Source organism: Ochotona curzoniae, unplaced genomic scaffold (assembly GCF_017591425.1).
Source record: "Ochotona curzoniae isolate NIBS_2020 unplaced genomic scaffold, NIBS_Ocur_1.0 contig_517, whole genome shotgun sequence".
Taxonomy (NCBI): domain Eukaryota; kingdom Metazoa; phylum Chordata; class Mammalia; order Lagomorpha; family Ochotonidae; genus Ochotona; species Ochotona curzoniae.
Genome location: NW_024466454.1, coordinates 3914445 through 3942089, shown reverse-complemented (window position 1 = coordinate 3942089; position 27645 = coordinate 3914445). Strand labels below are relative to the sequence as shown.

Here is a 27645-nt window from a genome sequence, read left to right as displayed (position 1 = left end):
TGCTGGGACTTCAGGCTCAGTTGCTGATGCTATTTCTCATATATCAATGCTGTGGACATTCATCTTTCAGTGAACCACAGATGAAGTGAACATGCCCAGATGTGTGTAAAAGCAGATTGTGAATAGGGTTAGTACTTAGGTTTACTGCAGATGTGAGGGCCTGAAGGAGAAGTACGGTGGCTGATTAGTTGAAAAGAGGGGACTGAAAAAATTATTTAACACATTTGGCAATGTCTCAAATACCAGGCAGCCTCTCAAATTCTACATCGATGCTTTGCTTTACGGAGCACATGCAAAGTGTTTTTGTCATAGATGCAATGGTATTTCAGAACTAAGGTTGCACTGAGCAGTGTATGGAATGAGGATGACTCCTTTGGCTGTTAGACTTTTTGTGAATTCTTGGACTGTAATTTTACTATACAGGTGGTTTTGTTCAGTGGTAGGAAAACTAACTTAAAATAGACTTAGGGTTGAGGTTATGGCTAAGGTTAGTTGTAACAAATTTAGATGTACTATGCTTAAAGTTTAAAATCCACCACTAAGCATGTTAATCGATAAAGAATGCAGCAATGCAGCTAATAATGAAAGGATGTTAAACAAATCAGCTTTCCAGGTATACTCTAAATATTTGCTATGCACACATGTACAGATAGTTCTCCCTACTTTGCCATGGCTTAGGCTTCTTGGAATGATAGATTTGTAAGATAATTTTGAAAGAACTTGCAGGTAGTGCTAATCAAGATAAATTGGGCAGGCAGGTGCAGTGATAAATGTTCATTAGTTATTTCCTTATTCATTAACACAGCTCTCTGAAGTAGAAGAGTCTCTTTCCTTTTGCAGGCCAGGGTCAGAGAGACTGCTGTCTAACCTGGTGGCCGGAGCCAGCTTTGAAACCCAATCTCCCTGCCCCATCCTACCTTCCAACAGAACAGTGGGCACCATTGCAAACCTCCATGGCAGTACAGCTAAGAGCCTCCTCCTTGGTCTAGGGCTGCCTCCTTTCATACCAACATTTTTTTTAAGATTTATTTTTATTTTTATTGGAAAAGCGGATATACAGAGAGGAGAGAGGAGGAGAAACAGAGAGGAAGATCTTCCGTCCAATGATTCATTCCCCAAGTGAGCGCAACGGCCGATGCTATGCCAGTCCAAAGCCAGGATCCTCTTCCAGGTCTCCCACGCGGGTGCAGGATCCCAAAGCCTTGAGCCATCCTCGACTGCTTTCCCAGGCCACAGGCAGGGAGCTGGATGGGAAGCGGGGTTGCCGGGACACGAACCGGCGCCCATATGGGATCCTGGGCGTGCAAGGCAAGGACCTCAACCACTGTGCCATTGCGCCGGGCCCCATACCAACATTTTTAAAAATTAATTTTGTTTCAGTTGAAAGATAGACACATATATGCATGCGCCAAAAAAAAAAAAAAAAAAAAAACAGAGACCTGTCCACTGGGTCACTCTTCAGATGGTTGCAACATCTGGTGCTGAGCCAGCCCAAAGCCAGGAGCCAGGCACACCAGCCAGATCACTCATGTGGGTGTCAGGAACCAAACCACTTGAGTATCACCTGCTGTGCACATTAGCAGGAAGCTGGAATTGGAAGCAGAGCTGAGACTGCAAACCAGGCACTCTGATACAAGATCTAGGCGTCCCAAGCAATGTGTCTTAACTGCTGCTCAAACATGTGCCTAGGACTAGTACTTCTATGAAATTGGCATTTTGATTTAGCATTTTTGACACCATTTCCATCACTAAAGGATTCTTAACAATTGTGCTCTTCTTGACAGTAGTAATATCATTAGTAGCAGTAGTGGCCATGACCAGCCCTTACCAGATATTTTCCATGTGCCTGCACCATGCATTAGCTGATTGGTCGTTACGAAGTAGCTTGCCAGTGTTAAGCAGCCAGCTCACCTTGGAAATGGGATTCAGGTCTGTCTGCTGACTCTCATCTTGACTGCAACCGAGTGGCTGCATTTGATGAGTAGCCTGTTTTTGTAGCCCAGAAACTATAAAGAGGTAATGGAAGAATGATCGGGGTGAGGTCTGGCAGCAGGGATGGTGACAGGCCAGGGAAGGGGTGCAGAATATGGATGCCCCCTGCTGGCTCTACCTCATGGGCCCACCAGGTGGCCATGCTGGTGGTTGTTCATATTGGACAATTAGAAAGGTTTCCTCTATTACCTTTGACTGTACTAGAATCTAAGAGAAAAACAGCAAAGAATAAGAAAGGGAAGGAAGAGTCTAAAAAACAAGGATTGTTTTAGAAGTGGCTAGTGATGCTTGAAAGTAGACTTTCTACTTGATTTCAAGGCTGCCTGTGAAAGAACTTCAAGCACTGAGTACAAAGCCTGCGCACAGGGTGGGCTGTTCTAAAAGGGCCTTGCCTGGACTTGGCCCCTTTTCTGGATGCCAACTTTGACGGCTGCACCTTGAGACACTTGAAAGCCTGGGCCCTACTCCCTCCTGTCTGTGCATGGGGAGTGAGCTTCCTGATGAATCCTAGAGCCAGCCCCTCCCCCTACCTCCTGAGTGGGTGTTGAGAAGGTCCAGCATGTTCCTTCAACCCCCCACAGTACAGCCACATCCTGCCCCAAGCTGGCAAGCCTCCTGACTGTGTATGCCCTCTGGGCTTAGTTGCACAGTTAATGCCTTCATGTGGCAGGAGCCCTGAGTGGAGTGTGTGAAGGGTGTGCTTAGGCAGGAGTACTGCTGGAGAAGGAAGGGGAGGGGCAAGGGGAGGGGTTGCTCCTCTTAGATGATTAAGAATTTCAGGAAGAAAAGCCATATGCCGTGCAGAAAAGGCAGCTCAGCTGCTTCGTGACAAGCTCTGGTGCCAGACTCCCAGACACAAAGTTGGTCACTGTGCCCCCTCTGTAAGGCAAGTCCAAGTGGCTCAGTAATGTTAGGTAACAGATCGAGAACTGCCGCCAGGACTGCTGGCCAAGCCAAGGGTTGACTCACCCTGTACCCTTCACACTGGACTTCTGAAGAAATAAAGACATTATTCAAAAAGGGAAGACAGCTGCCTCCAGGGCCTTTAACCCCTAAGCTAGGCTGGGCGCCGCAAGGCCCTTTGCCTGGGGTGGGGAGTGGGCCTGAGCTGGTGCCTGGTTCCTGTTCTAGCCCCCCATGCCTATGTTTCCACTCAGAGGCTGGGGCAGGGAGGGGCAAGAAGCTACGGGTGTTCACAGCAGTTTGCCCAGCAAGCCCTAGTGACACCCTCCTCTCATTGGAAGAGGGGGAGAGAGGGGAGTGGGAGCCAGCCTCCAAATCCCAGTGGGTGAGCTGTGCAGCAGACAGCTCCTTAGCTGAAGCTCAGTTTCCAGACTATTCAGGAGGTAGCAGGATCACTCCCACTGTATCATTGTGATAGTTACATTGAATCCTGTCTTCAGACATGGAGCACACCATACTTTTTTTTTTTAAGTTATTTATTTGCAGGGAAGAGTGGGAGAGGTCCCAATCCACTGATTTCACAAGTCCACGACAGCCAGATCTGAGCCGTGCCCTAGCCAGGAAACAGAAACTCAGTTCTGGTCTCCTGTTTGAGTAGAAGGGGGGCAAGCATGGCTGCTCTCCCAGGCACACATTAGCAGGGTTGTGCATGGGAAGCAGAATGGCCAGGACTGGAGCTGAATTCTGCATGCAGGTGCTGGCCTTAAAAGCCGTGGTTGAGCACTAAGCCTCTCCAGCAGCTCCCACAGAACCTGAGTGGCACAGGGAATTGAGTTAGAGATCCAGACGGGGAGCAAGTGTAGAATAAGCACAACATGTGGTTTGGCCCTTGTTGGTGTTCAGGTGGGAGCCGGCCCCTCTTTTTCTCCATTGATAATGAATGTGTGTGGTCAAAAAGTCCACAGGCGTAAAACAGAGGGAGAGGAGCTTGATCTTGCTTTAATTCCTGTGCAGCCGCTGAACAGGTCACCACTGCTACTGCTCTTTCCTGACCTTTCTGAGAGATTTTTCTCATGCGTGCAACCTGAGTATGTATTTGGTGTTCCAGAGAGACTGTGATCCCAGCGCTGTGGAAGGTCCCAGGATGGCCCAGAGCGGCGGGAAAGCGTGTCTGAGCTAGGTGTTGGGGTATAGGGCCCACTCCAGACAGGGTAGGGCTGGCAAGGGTGTAGGAGAAAGCAGGGAGTGTCAGGAGAGCGATGTAGTGAGGATAAAATTAGAAGACCCTGGGGGTTAATTAGCTGGAACGGAAGAGAGTGGATGGAAGTGAGTGGCGTTGTTGAGACTGGGGAGGCGGATATAATTTGAAGAGGCTTCGGATGAAGGCAGAAGCAGGGTTGCTGAGAACTGTGTTGGTGATCTTCCTTCTGCTTTCCCAAAAAAATGTAAGTGTGGAAATTGGTTGGCATGAGACACAGAGAGGCTCAGACAGTTAAAGTCACTTAGCCCAGGATTCAGACTGCAAATGCCAGGTTTGGCTATTAGAACTTTATCTCCGAAGCAAATGGCTACTGGGATTTAAGGGAGAGTAACAACAGAAACCATCCATCAGGACCTTGCCAGGTAGTCTCTGAGGATGAGTGAGAGACTGATGTCTCCCCTCTTCCCACTGCCTGGGAGAGTGCAGAAGGCAGGAGCTCTTGCCTTTTCTCAGATGGATATTTGGAAAAAGGAAAGTCAGGATTTGGACTCCAACAGGGGTGGATTCCTGGCAGGTGGGCCATGCTTGGCTGATAGTAGCATCTGCAATAGCAGGCAAGAAATTCTCATATCTATTTCCAAGTGGCTGACCAGCTGAGAAGCTTGGGGCCTCCTAGATGTGAGGGTGAGAGCCAGCAATCCCATTGTCTAAGGAAGCCTGCATTCTGCCCTCTTGGGGATGGACAAGCCTCTGGCGAGACTGCATCAATGCTCTGCTGGTGAACCCTGCATGTAGTGCACATGAAGCCTGTTCTTTTCCATTAAGCAGTTGATCAAATACAGCCCCTTGCCCAAGGATGATATCGCCGCTGTATCTTTATGGCTTCTTCCAAAGTCCTGAATTCACAGATCCAAACGCCTGTGTCAGACCACAGGACCTGACCGTGGCTTGGTAAATGTGACCAGAGCAGCTGTAAGGAAATGAAACAGATGAGGTCTGCAAAAGAGAACAGGAAAGATAGCTGTGTTGGGCAGGAGACTGGAGGCAGCCCAGGGATGCGGTTTGAAGTCTGCACTGCCTTGGGTGCCCTGGCTTGTGTCCTGTGCAGGCTCGAGAACACCGAGAGTCTCTGGTGCTCCAAGGAGTTTGACAGTGGCCGCCGAGGCGGTCGTTGCCTCTTGGGGCAGGCAATGCTGATCACGGGCAGATGCGGCTCAGACTGGTCCCTGATCCAGGTTGTAGGAGGAAGCCATAGTCATAAGCTAGCAGACCAGCTTCTGTAGCTTGCTACTCTGTGCACCGTGTTGATTTTGGCCTCTGCAGATGGGCTGGTCAGGTATCAGCCCTGTGGTTCAGGTAGGATTAGCCCCAGGCCACACAGTTCCAAAATGGCAGAGCCCTGGTTCTAACCCTGGAGAGGCTTAGAGTGTACGGTCAGAAGGTGTGTTGGGCTTTGTCCGGTCTTGCAGGAAGGCTGCCATGGGTTGTGTCCAGCTCTAGGACGTCTCCCAGGCATTTCTCATCTGCTTGACCAAACATGGGATTTGCAGTCGGCTGCAGGAGGTGGAGCGTCTTCCCAGGGGTGATGGCCCAGTGCCGCCTGGTCACCTGTGAGCTTATAAAGATGTTTTGGGGGGCTCAGCTTCGCATGCACACCCCTGCAGCAGCACCCTGTGTGCTCTCTGACTTGCCCTGGAAGCTTCCCCTCACTCGTCCTCACATTTTGGGGGTGAGGCAATTGAAAACATGGGGAAACCCGGCTTTATAGATAGTTCACAGAGGTCCAGCCAGGTTCCATCTGCTGCCCATGGCCAGTCTGCAACCTAAACACCTGCCTTCCCAAGGGCTGGCCCTCCACTCTGCCACATGGGCTGTGTGTCTGTCGGGGAAGATGTAACCCCATCATGGACATGGCTGTGCTAGCAGTGGCAGACAGCGTTCATGCATCCTGCTTGCCAATCAGATTTCCTCCTGGGAGGAGCACAGGGCAGGGGTGAAGTGGTACATGAAGGACTGTGGCCTGAGCAGCTGTTGAAGGGCTGGAGCCCAGAGACCAGGCTCCATTTCCTGCCCCCCACCCCTACTCTGCCGGAGGGGCCCCTGAATAGACAAATCACTTTCTGGACCTGGCTTCGTTGCTATTTCCTGTCCCTGCTGGGCTCAAGGACCTGTCACAGGCTGTCCACCCTCGGGGTGGCTGGACACAGACCGGGCAGGAACGTGACTGGAAGCAAATGTAGGTGATTTGTCTTTGTCCTGTTGCAACTTGTACGTTAGAATCCCTTGACATGAGTTATTTGTCTTGGTTTCTTTAAATTCCTAAGTGGATTATAATTTTTCACTTGGTATTATTTGACAGCAGTCATTTTTCAGGGTTTTGTACTACGTTCTTGAGATAGTTGGAATTTTTGGAACAAGGTTATGGCAAGAGTGCCACCTGTGGGTCAGATGGCGCAGTGCAATACAGAGGCAGGTCTCATGTACATCCTGAGGGTTAAGCTTTGCCACAGAATTGTGCAGTCTCATCATAAGTCTTTAAGAGCATAGGAGGCACACGTATATGAGTTTAAAGAGAGAAGACGACCGTCCCTCCCCCAGCAACCTTAGGGAGGTTGTGCTATTGTTCAGGAATAGGGAGTTTCCCAGCTGCCCTCATCCCACAATCTGGAGGACAGAGGTTTTGAACTTGAGAGCAGTAACTCAGGAGGCATGGGCCTGAGGAGAGCATGGGCAAGTCTGAGGCCACACCACCCAAGCCTCTGCCCTGGCCACTCTGTGTTTCTGTCTTGCTGTCAGCATTGATTTCAGGTTGCCTTATTCAAAATTAAGAAGTGTCACAGTTGGGGACATAGCAATGAAAACAGATTGAACTGTTAGGTAGTAGCTGTGTATTATGTCTTCCCAGCACCCATGTGAAGCAGGGACTAGGACCACCTCCTGTGTTAGTGATATGGAGATGCCCTAGAGAGGATTGAGCTGGACAACTCCACCAAGGAGGGGCCTCAGCACCAGGATTGGGAGGAAGTCCTTTTTCTGCAGCCTTCCTAAGCCAAGAGCCTCAAAGGGAAGCCAGCGACCAGAGAAGGGGGCATGCAGCATCAAGTGGGAGAGGAGGGAAGTCACTGCTGTTTTTAGGAGTGCATTATGTGTTTGCAGCTGTGAGAGAGAGCTGTCAGAGAGGTTACAGCCACAGATAGAGCATTTCGCTATGTCTCATCATCGCATCAGGAGCCCATGGTCTGGGCTTGCGTCCAGGGGCCCTCTTGGCCCAGGGGGCTCTGGCAGATCTGGTGGGTGGGCCTCTCGAGCAGAGGAGCCCCCGACTCCCAGTCACTTGTCCTGTTGAATTGCAGCACAGAAAGGCCATCTGACCCACATGACTGGAGTGTCCTGGGCACTTGGGGCCCATGTAGAATAAACATCCTGAAGGCCTCTTTTATTTCCTTTTATAGTTCTTCAGCTTCTTCTTCAAAAAGGACTCTGTGCCATCTGAAGATAGTTTTTTGAGAGACTGTGATTTTCTCCCATGAAGTGATTCCTGTGTCCTGTGGGCAGGTCACATGGAGCCCCACCTGCTGCCCCCTGCCAGCCTCACACCTCATGGACAGCTGCCTGCAGCCCCTTCAGTCATTCCTCCATGCACCTAAATAACACTTTGGTAGTGCATCTCATAGCACTGATTTTAGATGTCACCCATTGGCTCCTTACTGCTGACGGCTAGGATTTAACTCTCCATTTAGCCTGTGCCTTCCTCCCTCCCTCAGTGTGACTGCATCTTAATTTTTGGTTTAATTAACATCCAATATTTATATTACAAACTTGTGGTAATTTTGCACTCAATAGATGTTATATTTTAAGACTTTCAGAGTTACAGATGTAGAGGAGTAGAGGAAGAGATTCTGCATCCTCTGGTTCATCCCTAAGTGGCTGCGAATGGCCAGGGCTGGGCCAGGCTAAAGCCAGGAGTGTGGAACTCCACTGGGTCTCCCATGTGGGTAGCAGGGAGCCAAGCACTTGAGCCATTATGTGCTACTTACTCCTGCCATTTGCAAGAAAGTTTGTTCCTAAAAGGAAGCTGTATCCGTTTTCTGAAGCCTTTGGTGTCTGAATGTGTTCTGCTACCTTCATCACAGCATCCCCCCGAGACTCGGGAGCCTGTGTTCACTCTTGCTGGATGAATCCCGCATATATTCCTGTTAGCCAGCTGCACTGTGTGTTTCATGCTGAAAAATCAGATCATTTTATGAGAAGTTCAGGTAAATGCCAATTCAAGTCATGGGTGGGGCAGGAATGGAAGTGTTGGCCACCTTTGAATGGCCACCTCTTCCATGGAGGAACCTATAGGACACACATCTCCATGAGCATCGTGATGCTATCTAGTGAGGCAGGAAGCTGACTGCTTAGGAAGCCAAGAAGGTGAGCCTTTGGTGCTACTGACTCAATGGATTTCTTGGGCCTGCTATAGCATGCGGCACTCCATCAATAACAAATGTGCTGGTTGGTTCTGAAACCCTAAACTTCCATCTGCAGTGGCAGCACCTGTTATCTCACTGCCCGTGATTTGCTGACGAGTGGCTGGACCTCTGTTGAAGTTATCAAATGAGTCACAGTGAATCTATGCCTCAGATGTGGAAACACTCTTGTGCCAGCATTGGCTTATGTGACCAACTGACATTCCAGCTATGTTCACTCACAGGTGGTCCCTAGTACTTGTTCCCAGTTTCCTGCCCTGAGCTGGGTCAGCCCTTTTCTTTTTCGGTTTTGTGTACTCCTCTAAGTTTTGGAGAAAGCATTGTTGCTAAAGAGAGAGTGGGATTTATTTGGGAAGGAGGTAGGAAAGTTAAGGATCTTGCCTTACAAGGAGACCTGGCAGGCAGGGGAAGTAGTCAGAGCCTCCCTGGATGGCTTTTAGCATTTTAACTCCATGAAAGCATGAACCCACACCATGTACATTTCCTTTCTGCCTTCTGGGGCTGGGGGCAGAGGGACTCTCCACCTGCCCGGGATGAGTTAAGGGGAGCTAGGGGCCTGTTTGTTTCAGAGCCGTGGTCTCTAGGACACCTGCTTTGGTCCCGTGTATTCTTAGAAACCAAGTCACCTCTTGGCGGGACTCAGGCCACTCCTGCTCTGAAGCCAGCTGTGAGGGTTCGGTTTCAGGTTGCTAGCCCTGGAAGGCAATGCCTGATGACCTCTGGCCAAGACACCATGCCCCCGTTCTGCTCCTTGCAGCTGCTGAGGCTCAGAGGTCCCTTTCAAAAATAGAAATGTTGGCCAACTCCAGTGGACACACTGACCAGTCACTTGATGTGTTCTGAATTCTGAATTCATTTCCTGGAATTTTCGAAACACCCGTTAGCACCCACCTCAAACAACCTTTGGGAAACAGTAATCTCACAAAGGTCCGAGAACTAGGACCTTGTCCTGTCCTCATGGGAAGACCATGTGGGTTTTACAGCAATTGCCAAGGGCTGTGGCATTGACAGATCCAAGTTATATTCTTAACGCCTGGCCTGCTCCTTTGACCTTCAGGCAAGTCAGTTGTCCCTAAGCTTGTATTTCCTCCTCTGTGAAATCCACCTGATGGAGTGGTCATGAGGCAGGGATTACCTGAGATGGAGCATTTTAGGAGCACCTTGCTCATAGCCCTAGGGGCGCAGGTGAGCACCGGCCAGGGGAGCAGCTGGCTGTGCACAGGCCAGCCCTGGGGGATTTGGACAACAACTACACAGCATCACAACTTGCTCACGGCCCTCGGCTTATCTGTGTTTATTTTTTTCTTTGCTAGGCAGGAGAGAAGGCTAAAGCAGGAAATTTCTTGAGCTTCTACCCCAAGATCTAGTTAATCTCACAGGCGAATAACGTAACAATAACAATCTTCACAGCTACCATTTATGGAATGCTTCTTGTCTGCCAGACCTGCAGCCAGCTCTTTCCCAGTATGTTGCTCCCTTTTGTCTTCAGGACAGTTTATTGCAACAGGAGCTTCATCATCATTGCATGCAACAGGAGACTAAGGCTCCAGGCCCAAATACTGCTCCACAGTTTCAAGGCTATGTCTTGGATGCCTTTGCCAGGGTGTCACCCCAGCTGGTACCTCTCTGACCTGTTGACAGCTAGAGGGAAGAGCTGGACAGGTGCGTCACAGTCCTGGCCTGATGCAGGTCCATCTGGGAAGGCAGAGAGGAGAACGTGGCACTCAGCTAAGTACAGAGTCCATTCACAGGGATCCCCAAGACCACTGTGCTCTGTTCTTGCCTCCCAGGAGGCACTGAAACTGGTAAAGACCATGCCTCCCAGAGCTGAGCGAGGCTGGGAGCCAGGTGCAAACTGAGGTGCCCAAGCTGGACTAGGTGGATGAACAGACAGCTGCCCTGGTGTCTAGATGAGGAAGGAGTGACGCCTTTTGTCCTGGGCCCCTTAGGTGTGTAGGCCCTTCTCATCTCCTCTGATGGTGTTTCCACTAGTATGTGTACCCACAACTCCACCATCTGATTTCTTTTCTCCTCTGTTCACTGAAAGACTTGAAGCTCCTTAGCAGGTGTGACCATGTCATGGTCATTTCTGGAGACTTTTATTTGCATATTGTTGAGAAGATGACATGATCAAAGACACTGCCTCTGCTCCCTGCATGTTACACCCCATACTCCCAAACCCCCACCAACACAGTGGCTTTTGTTTATTTTTCTTGCTCCCATTTCTTCTAGTCCAGGCACACTCTGTTCTCGCATAGTGGTTCACAGGCTCGCATTGGTGTCTGAAACCCACTGGGCAAGGAGTCTATCACAAGGTGCCAACTAGGTGCTTGCTAGGTTCCATATTTTCTTTTCCCTTCATTACTTGTTAGCGTTATTGAAGACTCAGTACAGAAGTCACTCTGATGTGGAACAGTAGAGGGCGTGGCACTCCTTAGAAGATCCCAGCCCCTTCTGGCTATACAGCACTGGCATCAGGTGGTGGTGTAACCTCCTGCCTTGTGGACAGCCTGACCATCAACCCACAGCATGTGGGGACTTCCAATGTGTATGGAAAAAATAGCATGAAACGACAAGGGGTTCTGTTGCAAAAAGTTTTGAAAATCATATTTTATGCATTTTCCTTGGCTCCTTTGAAGGCCTCTCATATTTACATTTTGTAACCAGTTGAGTTTGGGAATTAATGAATTGTGTTAAGACATGTTTCTTACAGCAGTGCTTTTAGCATGTTAATATTCACTGTGACTTTTAGAGGGGAGATATTAATTTTAAAAAAACAGCAACCAGAGGCTAGCACTGTGGCATACAGGTAAAACCACTGGCTGCTACGGATATCAGTATGTGTCAGACAGTCCACTTCCACTCCGACTCTCTACTAATGGACTGTGAAAAGCAGTGACTCCTGTCACCCTCAGGAGAGAATGGGCTGAAGCGCCTGGCTCCTAGCATCAGCCTGGCCCACCATCTTGGTCATCATGACATTCTGCAGAGTGAACCAGTGGATGGAAGGTCTTTCTCGCTCTGTGTTTTTTTCCTTTCTCTCTGTCACTCTTTCAAATAAATAAATGGATCTTACCGTAAGTAAGTAAATAAAAACCAACTAGCATGTCCTGAATGCTTACTCTTTGCTGGATCTAGGACCACTGAAAACTCATAATATATAGTGTGTAATGCATTTCAATTTCAACCTGTGACAATGCCATGAAAGAGGTGCATCATCACTCCCATTGTAGCAGCCAGCGAGGCCCTGACCCACTGTCTAGCTCTTGTGCAGTGGACATACAGTTTTGAACAGGCTGAGTACATACCCTCTGTGTGTGTGTGTGTGTTTGTTATATAAGAAGATTTGTTTATTTCAATGGCAGAGTTATAAAGTGAGATAGGGAGAGATGGAGAGCTTCCATTTGCTGGTTCACTCCCCAAATGGGTGTACATCTGAAGCTGCAACAAATCAAAATCTAGAGCCACAAGCCTCATCCAGGTCTCCTACATGGATGCAGGACACCAGGCACTGGGCCATCCCCCACTGCTTTCCTTAGACACATTAGGAAGGAGCTGTGTCCAAGTGGAGCAGCCAGGATTCAGACTGGTACCTATAATCAGAAGCTGACATGGATACATATAATGGGCTAGGCTGCCAGCCTCAGACAATGTATTCTTAACTGGTGGTGGTCAGCCTTGTCCGCACCTTCTGTTAGTGGACACGGGCCCTGGAATTAGTACTCACAAGAGCATAATGGTTGGAGAATGGCCGGCTTCTTTTTGGAAAGGGAGTAGGGGCGGTTGGGTGTGCAAGGGAGATGGGGTTTCTCTCATGTGCCCTGTTGGGCTCCAGAGTGCCCGCAGCCTAGTCTCCCTGTGTATGTGCTGTTATGGGGGTGTCATCTTCAGGTCTGGAGGGAGTAGAGCCTGCCATGCAGTCCTGCCTGCACCTTGGCAGTCCTCCAAGGAATCATAAACATGACTGACTCCAGAGATTCCAGTTCCATCCAGATGGGCCCCAGGTGCTGGTGATTTGAAGTGCTCCTCTGGTGCTTGTGATAAAGCCTGCATGGGAACCTTGCTTGGTTGTAAACACAACTCTCTCAGATCCACATTTTCCACCGAAGCCAGGCAAGAACGGATGTCATTTTGAGTCATGCTACAACACAGTGCAGTTTGGGCTTTCTGTTAGTTTGTTTCCATAAAACATGTGACCTGTGCTGTTTTCTGTCAGCTATGACCTGCCTTGGAGAGCCTCTGCACAGGCAATTCCCTGTCTCTGAGCAGTCCTAGCTGGGGTCCTAGACTAACCAGAGACCCACTAACAAAGGCTCCGCACTCTCACACCCGCTGGAAGTGGGATGACTACCACTGCTCAGACCACTGCATCCGTGCTGTTGCTAGGGGAGCCGGGGTGAGAAAGTGCAGTCATAGTGATAATGTTTGCTAACTGCACACATTCTGTGCGGGGCTTTTGCCATCAATAATGGGCTCCAAAGAGGAAGGCTTCATTGCATGTTAATTTGGTGAAACTGGGTAGCAGGATTGTTGCTTGGTTTCATACTTAGGAGACCAAGCCATTGCTTATTGTATCTGTAAACTTAGGTATTTGGGGAAATATTTGCCCTTGTCAGGAAGCTCTAATGGCCTTTAAAATTAAAAGCACATACGTATCAGTTCGAAGGCACAGTCCCTAAGCTGATCAAGGTGTGATTCTGGATTTCAAGATCACTGCTCTTTATCCCATTGAAGATGGGAGCGTCTCAGATTGATCCAAGGGTTTGTAATGGGAATGTTTCTGTTGGTTTCTTACAGTACAACAAACACCTCTTCGTGCACATTGGGCATGCCAACCATTCTTACAGTGACCCATTGCTCGAATCAGTGGATATTCGTCAGATTTATGACAAATTTCCTGAAAAGAAAGGTGGCTTGAAGGAGCTATTTGGAAAGGGCCCTCAAAATGCCTTCTTCCTCGTAAAATTCTGGGTGAGTAAGACATTGTTGTAATTTTTGTCACTTGTCTCTGATTGGCACCATTTAATTCGTGACCACAGTGGGGCTCAACCAGGTTGTGGACCAGGCCCTGTGCCTCCACGGGATATACCCAGACAGCACCGATTGTCCCTATTAGTGGGACAGGGGGCCTTCTGTCTCTTCCAGTTTCTTATCCCTCCATAAAGCAGAGTAGCCTGTGAGGTCCAAGGGAGCACTAGACGTAGAGCATGGTGTGAACTTCGGAGCCCCTACGTCATACCACGCTTTGACAAGGACCCAGGCAAATTCCCCAGGCAGCTCACAACTCTGCAAGGAGCCTTGCTGGCCAGGGTACTGCTGTTGACTCCAAACAGGCCTAAGCGTCAAGTGTGCTAGGGAGAGAGTCAGGGTCTGCAGGGGACTGGCCAGCCTGCTAGAGCTGAGGGTTATGAATCCTCCGTTTTTAGGGGATAACAAAGCTGTTGTCACTGTGCAAGCCCTTCTGTGAGTTGGGTGCAGGTTGTTTCTCCTGGGTTCTGCCAGGCCTGCTCTGCCCCAGCCAGCTGTCTCCTGCCCTGTATTGGCGGCTCTGTCCCCATGCACCATTTCCCCTCTAACTCCTCACCTTTCCGTTAGCCAGTGGCTCCTTCCTCATTTAAGCAGCCCATTGATTTTTCTTTTGCTTCCCTTGCATTTTGCATTAATCTGTGTCCGTGCTGTGCCTTAATTATTTAGATATGTGTCCTGCTACCCTCTGGACTCTGACTGCCCCCAGGGGATCGTATTCATTTGGAAGCTTCCATTTATCCAATGGCTGTGGTGTGCTGGGAGCTGCACTACAAGGCCTTTTATCTGTATCTGCCAGTCCTCGCAGTTTTCAGTGGAATTTGCCTCTCATCCCACTAGGAGAATTGACCCCGAGTCAGCCTGTAGACTGAGGACCTGGGACTGGAGATAAGATTTGTTCTGACTTGAATGCTTCCACCTGTTTCCTGGCTGCGTAGTGCCCTGAACACCATGAAGCACAGGGTCTGCAGACCAAGATCTGTCCAAACACTAAACAAGTGTCCTATACAATCAATCAAGCAAAAAAAAAAAAAAAAAAGCAACAACTGCGGAGGGGGCACAAATGAATGAACTAAAGAAAAGTTCATGTCATGTTTTAATTTCTTTGGGGGAGGGACTAGAATTTGCATAGTAATTTTACTGTGTTTAGTTTGTGTTATCCTTCCATGATAACACAATTTTATTTTCTATGCTTGCTCAATGAAATTTGGATGGTGGAAGTAGCCTTTTCCTTACATTGGTGTTAATGAGGTAAGTACTACAGATGGGCCACTGGGTAGTCACTTTCCCATCCTGAATTGGTGTCTGCCTTCTGGTAATCTGAATGGTGATAGATGCAGGGGAAGCAGTCATTATATGGTAGGACCATAGTCAGCAACATAAAGCTGGGGATTCTTCAGGATCCTTTTATGAAGTTGACCTGGTCAAAGCTATTTTCATTGCAGTATGGTTTACTGTGAGCTCTGTCCACTGTTGCTGATGGTGTAGCAGCTCCGTGGTTAAGCTCTGACACCTCAGGAAGAAGGCAGTGTCTCAGCTGCTAACACACAGAAGCACCTGTCAAGCCAGTGGTGTCTCTGATGAATTCTCTCGCTTCTTGACCTAGAATACACGTTGGGAATGAACACAGTGAGCCTCCATGGAGCCATGTGATGGTTTCTGCTGCTGGAAATATAAACCCAACCTTGCAAATGAAAATTAGAATTTTGGGAAATTTGCATCCACCTCAGTGAACTCTTAGAAATTCCTGGTACTTAAAGACTTCTGTGATGTGATCACAATGATGTTAGCTGCTCTGGCTGGGTGCTGTGATTTATGGATTTTAGGGCATTCAAGTGTGAAAAGTGCGCTGATATGATTTCAGAATCGCAGTTACTCTTTTAAGAAACTGCTGCCACTTGTCCAGTGTCCAAGCAAGTGACCACTGTTCACTCATTACAGAAGGCAAACCAGCAAATTCACTCATTTTACTGAAAGAATTACAGTGAGAAAGAGGCAGGAGCTGAGACATCCTTCCATCCACTGGTTGACTCGCCAAATGGCCACCATGGCTATAGCTGAGCTGCTCCAAAGCTGGGAGCCAGGACCTTCCTCCAGGTCTCCACATGGGTGCAGGTCCCAAGGATCTCTACTGCCTTCACAGGGCATGGGTAGGAAGTCGGATCAAAAGTGCAGCAGCCAAGACACGTATGGGATGCTGGCATCACAGGCAGAGGATTAACTTGCTCTCCCACTGCACCAACCTCCTATCACTATGCTTTTTTTTTTTTAAAGATTTATTTTTATTTTTTATTGGAAAGGCAGATATACAGAGAGGAGAGAGAGAGGAAGATCTTCCATCCAATGATTCACTCCCCAAGTGATCGCAACGGTCGATGCTATGCCGATCCAAAGCCAGGAGCCTCTTCCAGGTCTCCCACGCGGGTGCAGGGTCCCAAAGCTTTGGGCCGTCCTTGACTGCTTTCCCAGGCCAGAAGCAGGGAGCTGGAAGGGAAGCGGGGCTGCTGGGACTAGAACCGGCGGCCATATGGGATCCCAGGCGTGCAAGGTGAGGACCTTAAACACTGGGCCATCACGCCAGGCCCCACTAAGCTTTTTAAAGAAAATATAGTAATGTTTAATTTTAACCAAAGATGAGCAAACATAAACTACTTTAAAATGATATGCCAAGTATTTGTAAATGCTCTTAATTAAAATTTCTAGTATAAGAAATATCTATTATAAGTGAAAACTCTTTGATGTTCTTAAACCTTTTTTTAGCATATATAATAATACAGTGGTTCAGAAATTAGAAAGTTACTATCATAGAGGATATAAAAGTGATTGTCCAAGTTAATGAAAAATTAATTAGAAAATATAGAATATGATAAAAAGAAATAATTTTTAGTACTTTCCAATTAGATAGTAATGGTTTTTAATGAAAATAAGGTGCCTTATAATTAACATTTGTTTGAAGATAAAGTGATAGTGCTTAGAAAGGTTTTTTGTTTTGTCTCAAATCACTTTTTTTTTTAGCAAATGATTCTAATATATCAGTGATGGGGCCCTTCAGGCATAAATGCCCAAATAATGAGGTCTAGATTGGAGATGTTTAGAATATCGTGGCTAGTGTGACATTTGCAAATCTAGAAGCAATTATTCTGAGATCAGATACTTGTTTATTAAATTAAGGTTTGCAAAATTAAAATTAAGCACTTAGATGATTATGTAGAAACCATTACTCCTTCAGTATAATTATTGGGAGTACTTAACCTTTATAAGGAAATTCAATCATAACTATGTTAAAGGAAGCAAGGCAATTTAAATAAGGTTTGCAGTTTGAGATCTCACTGGTCTCGTGTAATGACTCTGTGGGAGCTGGTGTTGTGACTATAGCAAGTTACATTGCTGCCTGACAACACCTACATCCCATATGGGTGCTGGTTCCATTCCCGGCTGCTCCACTTCTGATCTTGCTCCCTACTAACTGACCCGTGAAAGTAGCATATAGCCCAAATGAGAGACTTGGATGAAGAGCCTGGTTATTGTAGCCAGTTGGGGAGTGAAGCAGATGTTAGGAGATGTTTCTCTCTGTGTTATGTCTCTCTGTCTCTGGTTGTCCTCTTTCTGTAACTCTGCCTTACAAAAACATACATACTTACATGCATACGTACCAACCCTAAAGTTTCATGTGTAAAAAGAATTAGAATGACCTTTAGACTATATATTCTTAGATTTCAGGAGGTGCTTCCAATGGATGTTTCTTAAGTAGGTTTTTTGTTTCTTTTTTTAATTTTTAAGAAAAAAATTATTTGCTTTAGATTTATTCATTTTTATTGTAAAGACAGATTTAGATTTACAGAGAGAAAGATCCTCCATCCGCTGGTTCACTCCCCAAGTGGCTGCAACAGCTAGAACTGAGCTGATGCAAAGCCAGGAGCTGGGAGTTCTTCCTGTCTGCCACACAGGTGCAGGGTCCCAAGGCCATCCTCAACTGTTTCCTCAGGCCACAGGCAAGCAGCTGGAAGGGAAGTGAAACAACCGGGACATGAGCTGGCACCCGTATGGAATCCTGGCATGTGTAAGATCAGGATTTAGCCACTAGGCTATAGCGCTGAGCCTGATTTTTGCTTTTTAAAAAGTATTTGTTTTGCTTATTTAAAAGGTAGAGTGACAGAGAGAGAAACCTTTCATCCATTGGTTCAAATAAGATGGCTTCAACAGCCAAGACTGGGTCAGGCTCAAGTCAATTGCCTAGAACTCCATGCAGATCCCCACCTGCAGGAAAGGGACCCAGCTCCTTGGGCCATCTTGCCCAGGCACAGGGAGCTGGATCAGAAACACAGCAGCCAGGACTGGGGCGGCACTCTGATAGAGCATGCCACTGTACCATAATGCCAGCCCTTAAACAAGCTTACTGTTTCTCCTGAGGTGCCTTTTATTTGTTTTTTAGCAATGTTTGCAGCACTTATTTTTGTCTGAACTTAGTAAATTGCAACAGAGATCTTATATCTGGTCCTTTTTTTTTTTTTTCTGCTAGCTGCTTAAATCTGCACATTTCAGTTTCTAAAATCAAGTTGTCTTATTTGTTCCTAGCATCCTCTCTACTCTTTCAACCTGGCCTTGGAGGTTGCTGTGGACAAAGTACTTAGTGCTGCTACCTGTAGTCCGTCAGTTAACATCCAAGGTGCAGATACCTTAGCATTTGGTCAGTTCATGGGATGGCAACAAGCCAAGTGGCCGTCCCCTGCTGGACTGCTGACCCACAGCCCAGACCTCAAAACATAGGTGAGCAGCAGAGCCCAGGATGCCAACATTGGCCCATCTGCCTTTCCCCTCAGCCTTGTACAATCTCCTGCCTTAATGTAGTGGGGCACCCCAAAACCCTTAAAAACAACTGTGTGGCTGGTGAAATTTGTTTTTTAAAGTGCCTTTTGAGGTGTAATTTACACATCCTAAAATTCATTCATTTCATCAACTTTGCAAAATTCAATTATTTTTTAGAACAGTTTACAGATTTGTGTACCCATACTATGATCAAATTTTGGAAGATTTCCTCCCCCTATGAAAGGGGGCTTTGTGCCCATTTCCTGTCTGTACCAGTGTGTCTTCTCTGGTCATTTCATGCAAGAGGAGTTAGGCAGTGCGTGCTCCTTGGTGTCTGGCTTCTTTGATGCACCAGAATATTTTGGAGGTAGATCCACCTGTCTGGTAGCATGAATCCATAATTAGCTCTTTTTATAGTGCTGAATACTATGCCGGTGTGTTTCTATGCTGTGTTTTACGTTCTCCATGCACCAGCTGATGGCAATGATAACTCACTTGCAGCAGCCCTCTGCAATGAGGGAGTACTCCGGTGTGTGGAAGCAGGAGAGCAAGGCCGGTTTTTACACAATGGCACGACAGAAAGTTTGTGAAGTATAGAATTTTAAAAAAAAATTTTTGGTGGTGTGGAAAATCTTGAAATCCTTGTATAATTTTTTTAATAATACACATTTTCCACAATGTTTCTGAAGACCCTATATATATACTGCTCTCTTGAGTCTAAGACATACAGCTGGACCCTTTGCAACAGCTCCAGAATCGGGGTGCTTCTTAGAGCTGACGCCATGAGAGCCATGCCCATTCCTTGGTAGAAGACTAGGTTATGATGTGTTGAAAAAAATGTGTCATCCCTTCATTGTCTTAGTTATATGCTTGTGTGGCACCACGAGCAGTGGAATGTTAGCTTAAATTTGAATCTCTCAGGCCCAGTACAATGGCTCAGTGGCTAAAGCCTTGTTTGCATACATCGGGATCCCATATGGACCCCAGTTTATATCCCGGTTGTTCCACTTCCCATCCAGCTCCCTGCTTGTGGCCTGGAAAAGCATTGGAGGATGCCCCATAGCTTTCGAACCCTGCACCCACATGAGAGACCTAGAAGAAACTACTGGCTCCTGGCTCCTGGTTTTGGATCAGCTCAGTTCTGGCCATTAGAGTCCCTTGGGGAGTGAACCAGTGGACCGATCTTTCTCTCCATCTCTTCTTTGTAAATCTACTTTTCCAAAAAAAAAAAAATAGTAAATCAATTTAAAAATTTAATTTGAATCCCTCATTCAAACACCTCAAAAAGTTGTATGTTTTTTAATAAAAAACATTCAAGCACCTCAAAAAGTTATATATATATATTTTTTTTTTCAGGGGAGGATTCAGCCAATTGAGCCATTGTACCACACCTAGCACAGTTTATTTAAAATTTTTTAAAAAGTGGTCACAATCTTGGGTGTAACCATGGGATTCGCAGCACTGGGAAGTAGATGGGATTCGGTCATGCATTCTGAAGGATGAAACTCAAGTGTGGATGGCAGCTGAGTTCATTTCTAGCCATGCCAACATTTACTTAAATCAGTAAAATATGCATTTAACTGACTAAGAAATGCAGACAAAACTACTAACTTTTAGAAGGGCCTCAGAGTACTTCTGTCTGTCCTAATAGTCCTTGAGAGAATCCAGATTGGGAACCTGGTCTGAAGAAACTTTCCAAGATGTCCATTTGCAACCATCCCGATGCAAATGCTAGAATTTTGTTTTTACAGCTGAATATTCCATGGTGTCTATATGCCATATTTTCTTTATTCATTCATCTGATGGTGGACACCTTGGTTGATTCCTTATTTTGGCAACTGTGAATAGTGCAGCTGTAAATATGATGGTATCTTTTTGATACAATGTGTTCGTGCCTTTTTTTTGTTCCTGTCTTTTGGTTGCCTTAATTTACTTTGTTAACTAATTTTTTTAGAAGAAGAGAAGATGAGGTTACTTTACTAACAACAGATGTGAGAAGATCTTATGAAACAGAAGGGGAAGCAAGTTATCTGGAAGGGGGCCAGACCTTTAGAAGATATTTGTATATTGTTAGAAACAAAACCACATTTGTGAACCAAAATGACACTCACTGTAAATAAAACAATTGCACTATATTGAAGGAGAAATTGAGCAAATGTGAGCTCCCAGAACGGACTCACAGCCCAGCCCCTTTGGCCCAATAGCTAACCTCTTTGCCGTTGAGTAGTGTGTGTTGTGGATTGGGATTGTAGCTCCAAGTCTAGCGCCGGGAGCCTGCTGTCCTTGCTGTTAACTGTTCATGAACGCCCACGGTAGCAGCCGTGATTTGGACCACTGTCAGTTAAGAAGGGGCCCTTTCAGCTCCACAAGTTTTTCATTTCCCCCTGCTTGTGTTTCCTCCCAAAATGTGTTAAGTCTTGAAATTAGCAACAGCAAGTGATGGCAGATAGAAGTGGAAGAAAGATTAGCAACTTCACTGTGTTCAGTGGTGCTTGGGGAACAATACACATTCAGTCTTACTCAGGCGGATGGTGTTTTATATGATTACTGTCACCTTATGAAAAATCATCTCTTGATAGGCAGGCTCTGCTATTTCATGCACAGAAATAAGGGAATAAGAATGGTTGCATCTCTTCCCATTTGCATGTGATTTCATAAGAAAAAATATTTAGAGCTTGTTAGCACTACCCGCCTTGGCTGCTGGCTGGGATTGCTCCTTCCCTGTCTGCCCAACTGTGTGGAAGCTTCACTATGGGAGCGGGGATCCCGCTATAACCTTAGTGTATCCAGCAGCACAGTGTGTGCAATAACTTCTCAAGTTTGTTTTTTGAGTCAGTGGCTGTAAATTTCTTGGCTTTCATTCAGTAAACAGCGTGAGGAAAGCTGCTACCCTCATCTGTGGAGTCGGGTCCTGTTAACACCTAACAGTTTGTTGAGGAATCATTCCCAGGGAGTTTGCAGGAGGAGGAAGAGGGGAGCGCAGGACACAAACACACTGTGTAGCCATCTCATCCCTAGAGTCACTGAATTGTACTGTGCTCCTGCAGGACTTGGAAACAGGCAGGAGGCAGGGGCTCTGACTGTCAGACACAGAGCACTGGACAATAGTTCCAGTGGGGGCGTGGACAAAAGCTGCTGTAGAGGCAGGAGGCAGTGCAGAACCCTTTATGCTTGAAAATATTCTACAAGGCCTCATGCATCCCACTTGAACTGAAGCTCTCACTCTCTCTTTTAATATTTATTCATTTTGACTTGCCTATTTGAAAGACAAAGCAACAGAGGCAGAGATCTTCCATTCATCAGGTGCCTGCAACAACCATGGCTGGACCAGGGTCAGATCCAAGGACCGAAACCTCCATCTGGGCCTCTCACATGGGTAGCAGTGGTGTATCTTCTGCCACCTTCCAGGTCTGGTAGAAGGGAGCTAGATCTGAAGCAGAGGTGGAAGTGGGGCTTCATCCCAGACACTTCTATATGGAATATATGCATTTAAAAATTTGGTCAGTGAAAGTAGAGTTGGGAGGAGTTTTCAGAGGATGAGGACAGCTGTGCAAAGAATTGGGAACTTGCTCAGGTCCCTGTGGGCACTGGGGCTTGCACAACTCCAAGTGTAGTGCAGTCCCCTGACAGCATAAACCATGGTTGGAATGAACTGATGGATTGCACAGGTCATGACTGTCTGGAAGATGAGCACCAAAGCTTGCTTTTTCTCTGATCTCTCTCTCTCTCTCTTTTTTTTTTTTTATTGTTGTTAACATTGTATTATGTGATACAGTTTTATAGGCACTGGGGATCCCCCCCACCCCTCCCATACCCCTCCCCCCATGGTGGATTCCTCCACCTTGTTGCATAACCACAGTTCAAGTTCAGTTGAGATTCGTTCCTTGCAAACACATATCTAGCATAAAGTCCAGCGTCTTATTGTCCAGATAAGTTCAGTGGCCTCTTGGGGAGACCTTCTCTAGTCTGAAGATAGGGCTAACAGAGTAAAGATCCGGTCAGTTAAAAGCCCCAACAAAACCTCAGTATCAATATACAACATTATGGAATTAATTGACATAGTATTGGGTAAACAATATGTTAAAAATAATGCAAGTTCCATTCTTCGAAACATCTGGGTTGAGACAGTATCAATGACAGGTTCAAAAAATAACAAACAACCAAACAAAAAATTACAGGTTAAATCAAGGCAAACATGTGGTATCTAACCTTTTGGGATTCGCTCATTTCCCTTAGCATTATAGTTTCCAGTTGGGCCCATTTAGCCACAAAGAACTGCATTTTGTTTTTTTTAATAGCTGAGTAGTATTCCATGGAGTAGATGAACCAAAGCTTTCTTATCCAATCTTCTATTGATGGGCATTTCGGTTGCTTCCATGTTTTTGCAATTACTGATTGTGCTGCAATGAACATAGGGATGCATGTTGGTTTGTCGTAAAACAGGTGTTTTGGATATATTCCTAGGAGTGCAATTGCTGGGTCATATGGTATGCAGATTTTGAGTTGTTTGAACATCGTTGATTGTTGAAAGAAGTGAGGGTTAGGGTAAAGTGGGTGAGACCATTGTTTCCAAACTTCCTTTTACTTCTTCCTATATCTGGAGGAAGGGGAGAGAAAAGAGGAGTGCTACACTCAGCCTCCCAACCGCCCTAGTACCCAGGGATGGGAAACGGCCACCCAGTATCAACCCAGGGTCTCTGATGTGGAGCACGCTCTGAGCATTCCACTCAAGTGGTTTGAATAGTTCTGAAATGCTGTCAGTCTTGCCAAACCAAGGATGGTGAAATCGTTCCAAAGTCCATTGGCTGACATAGTCCACCTTAGAGTCTCCATTTGCCTAGATATCCTAGATATTTGCTTTCATCGCTTGGTTGGGGTAGTTGTCCAATTTGTTTTGTCCTCCTTCCTCTGGTATGATACCAGATTTCCTCTGCAGATTCCCATGGACTGCCATATCCTCTGTGTGCTTCTGGGCCTGTCATCCACTGCTCCATCTCTTCCTTTGAGGAGGCCCAGTTCTGAAACATACACGTGACAGACAGACCACCAGTCCTGGATATGAGCCCTCATGTCTCTGCATGCCCCCACCTGTGCCATCCCCCAAGCCCCCTACAAGTCCACAAGCATGCTGCCAAATGGTCAGTGCGCTTGCCTGGCATCTTTGGCACCCTGGGCTGCCCAACCCGGATCCTGCCAGACCCTGGGGCTCATGGATCTGGCACTCACCACTCAGATGAGCCCAAGGACCCAGGCCAAGTGACTCAGACCCTGCCAGACACCCCTGGCCCCAGGACTCATGGATCTAGCACCCACTGCTTAGGCAGACCTAAGGACTCACACCAAGCAATCTGGGCCCTGCCAAACTCCACCACACCCCTGGAGCTCAAGGACCCAGCATCTCCCATCCCCCATGTATCTTTAGATCCCCTCAAAATACATATATGTATGTGTGTGTGTGTGTGTGTGTGTGTGTGTGTGTGTGTGTGTGTGTGTGTGTGTGTGTAGACAGAGAGATAGAGGGAGGAGGAGAGAGAATAGATTAGGGGGCTCTGCTGGCTGGCACACTAGTATGGTTAACACAGATTTGGCATTAACCAGGCCCAGGATGCCTGCCAGCTATTAGCTGCTTTTCTCCCAGCAACGTAACACATGCCTAGGTACAGTACAACCTAGGCCATTGCCCACAACTGGAACGTCTCTGATCTCTTAACCCTTGTTAATATTGGCCCCTCCCTCCCCTACAGCGTTGAACTAAAGCCTTGAGAGCATCCAGGCAGAACCTCTCAAATTGGGAATTGCTTAGGCCTCATGGGAGATCTCATTTCTGGGCTGTCATGGCTAAAATGCCTTCAGTCCCTGGTCCTTTGAGTGATGGCTGACCCTGTGTCCTGCCAGGATTGCAGATGAGCCACTGTTTTCTTAGAGCTACTGTTAAACTTACACTCAGGGACGGCAGACATGGAGCAGCTGCTCCTCCAGCCATAGTCCTGTGGGCAGAAACACGGTTCACTTTTCTTTGTGCCTTCTGCAAGGATAGAACTGCAGTGGGTCTGTCAGGATGACTGCTTACTTCCAGACCCAATTTTGTGAGGCTTGGGTATGTTGTCAAGAAGAGCTCCTTTGGCCATGTGGGACATGCTTTCTCTCTGTGTCAGGCGCAGATCCAAGGTGTGTCTGTCAGCAGTCAGCCCCTTCCCACTGTTAGTTTTTACATGTAAAAAAGCAGAACAAGTTTGTTATGAATACTTCTGGCAGTTCAGAGAATGCAAAGTGAGCTGTGACAGATTAGTTCTCTACCTGTGGTGCCAGCATTCCATTTTGGCATTGGTTACTGTTCCTGCTGCTCCACTTCCAATCCAGCAATCTGCTTGTGGCCTGAGAAAGCAGCAGAGGATGACCCAAGTCCTTGGGCTCCTGTACCCATGTGGGAGACCCAGAAGAAGTTCCTGGCTCCTGGCTTTAGGTCAGCTCATCTCCAGTCATTGTGGCCATTTGGGGAGTGAAGCAACAGATAAGAGATTTCTCTCTCCTCTCTGTGTAACTCTGCCTTTCAAATGAAAAATAAAACCTTTAAAAGAATTTAGAATAAAAAGAGAGCTCATCCTCACACACATCACCGCCTCAGAAGCTTGGGCCGACTCCACTCTGGACTTTTAGTGTGTACCAACAAACACAGCATATGCACAGATACCATTTGGTTTTACACTGGAGAATCTTGATACACAAGCATGGGGACTTCAGATAAGCCATGGGAAAATGGAACTAAAACCATAAATCTACTCGAATCCAAAACATCTTGGAATCCAAGCATTTTTTTTTTCAATAATGCACATTTTCTATAAGCTTTTGAAAACCTACCTCCCACATGTACTAAAAAGATATTTGTTATTCATTTTAAATGCAGATTTTACCAAAGAGCCAATGTCTTATCTACATTTACCTGTTTCTTTGCTACATGCAGTTGGTTGGTTTGAGGCAGTTGTTCAGTTAAAGACTTCATATACACAAGATCCCAAGGCCAGAGAAGGGCCTGATGCCTGGGCAGTGCCGTCCTGGGCCAGTGTTATCAGGGCACACCTGATGAACAGGGCCAGCTCAGCTGGGTGCCCAGTCCTCCTTGGCTACCTCCACTGGGAAGCAGTGGCCTTTGGCCAGGACTCTGACCCTACCTGAAGTTGTGTGGGCGATGTTAATTAAGATTTTCTAATGAATGCTGGTATTTGTAGGAATTTGCAATGCAAACAGTCCTTCAAGCGGCACATTTTATAATTAGAGCAAGCTTTTAAGACTCTTTGAAGTACTGAATGTTTATGAAATTCAAATAGGGGTGCCAGCCTGTGCAATAAAGGGGCCCTCCATGGTGTTGTTAAAAATTGTCTATTTTGCGGATGTAAATATATGCCATAATTAATGGGAAGCAACTTGAAGAGCAGGTGGCAGGGGTGTTTTTTTGTTTTGTTTTTTTTTTTTCCTGTTATTCTTATTTAAAACAGCAGTGACTACAGAGGTACAGCTGCTGTCTGGTTGAAGAGGGCAGGGACAGAGTGGCCGCCAGTGAAGACACTTAACACCGGGCAGTCCTGTGAGAGGCTCCTTCACTCTCCCCAAGTGCAGTGTCCTGAGCTGGGCAGTGTGTGTGGCACGTTCCTCACAGGGTCAGCTGAGCGCTCCCCACCTGGGGGCCCGGATACAGATGTGTGCTAATGAGACAGGCAGAGGGGCTTTGAGAGTAGTCATCCTTCTCCAGATGCACTATCCCCCCTTGAGGCTACTGCCTCTTGAGGCCCCTGTCTGTCTGTTCCCAACCCAACTGCCCCAGTGCTGAGCAATTGACCTTTGGCGCTTGCAGGAGCAGCTGTGAGGCCTGCCTTGCCTGGCCGAACCTTACCATGTGGCATCCCTGGACAGCCGCCCACAACAGGGCCCAGCTCTCAGTGCCGCCTGCCAAGGAGCCAGATGCTGCCATTGGAAAAAATTGCTTCACAATTTGAAATCTTGGTCCTTTGATCATTGCTCAGAGAGGACCGAGAGGAGAGGTTCAAAGTGGTGGTTTGAACACGCCAGCATCTCCTCACATTCATCAGCGCCCATTAGACTGTCTCTTGTCATGGATAGTCCTCCTCTTGATGTTTTCATTTTTGCAACCAAGTAATTCCCACTGACCCTTCCAGGGCAGAAGGGAGAGATGGATGGGAGAGAGTATCGCCCCCCTCCAACTGGTCCTGCCCCCTGCCTCCTGCCCCTCACTCCCTTAAAGTTACCTGTTCTCATTACTGCCAGCAGTCTTTCACCCAGTGAAGCAGGGAGGTGGGGTGGGGAGTGAAGGAGGTTTGTGGGGAGGGGGTTTCACTTTTCTCCTGCTCCTGCTGCAGTTCTCCCAAGGCTCGAAGTGTGCAGCTTCTGCAGGAACGGTTGCTCTCTTCCCTGGCTTAGTTCAGAGGAGTCGAGAGTCCACACAGCTGGGCTACTCTTTGGTTCTGCCCCGGTCAGTATTTCAGATGCCCAAGGTGATAGGGTGACTCTGGGTGTTGCCAGCAGCTGCCGTCTTACAACAGGTGGCTGATGGGTGGATTTCATAGGTGTGACCCTCTGGCATCACCACAGTTGCCTTAGGAAACTTGGTCTCCTCTGTGGTTAAGGATGGGAAACCCAAGACTCAGCCAAGTGGCTCGTAGTCCTTCCCCTTTGCTGGCTCTACTATCAGTCAGCAATCTGAGAGCAGATGATGACAGGTAAGGCATAGCATGCGCAAGGGCCCGCCCTGAATGGAGTGGAGGTCTGGGCCCCGGCAGCACTTCCCTAAAACCAATCGCAGAACTGAAACCTTGGGAAGCACACCGAAGCTGGGGAGCCTTATGGGATGGAAGGCAGAGGAAGGGTGGGCTGAGGGAAAGTGAGAGGAGAGTGGAAGGGGCAGGGACACTGATTGCCCACTAGCAGCTGTGGCAGACAGCATCTTGGTCCCCAAACTTGAGTCCAGGGTGTCTGTGACTGTATCACCTGGAAAAGGGGAATTCAAGTGTGTATGGAATCTGGGATTGTGTGGCAGAGCCCGGTATAGTCAACAGGTTCCTTCAAAGTGGGAAAGAGAGGGCAGTGCAGTGACATACAGAGGGGACTCAGTGGTGTTAGTAGCTATAGAAATGGAGGAAAAAGCTTGAGACAGGGAATGTGGGTGCTGCCCAGAACACCCCTACAAGGGAACACAGCCCAGGCTACACCTTGCTCTTAACCTGCTGAGAGCAC

The 27645-nt window shown here is 47.3% G+C and overlaps 1 protein-coding gene across 4 annotated transcripts in view; it reads left to right on the top strand.

The window, feature by feature from the left end:
- Positions 1-27645, top strand: part of TEAD1 (TEA domain transcription factor 1) — a 167913-nt gene that overhangs the window by 120276 nt on the left and 19992 nt on the right. For 3 of the 4 annotated variants that reach the window (XM_040988948.1, XM_040988947.1, XM_040988946.1), the window contains one exon: positions 13366-13539. The exons of the other annotated variant lie outside the window; for it this stretch is intronic. In XM_040988948.1, coding sequence (XP_040844882.1) covers positions 13366-13539 — 174 coding nt within the window. The remainder of the gene's footprint in view (positions 1-13365; positions 13540-27645) is intronic. 4 annotated transcript variants of the gene reach the window in all.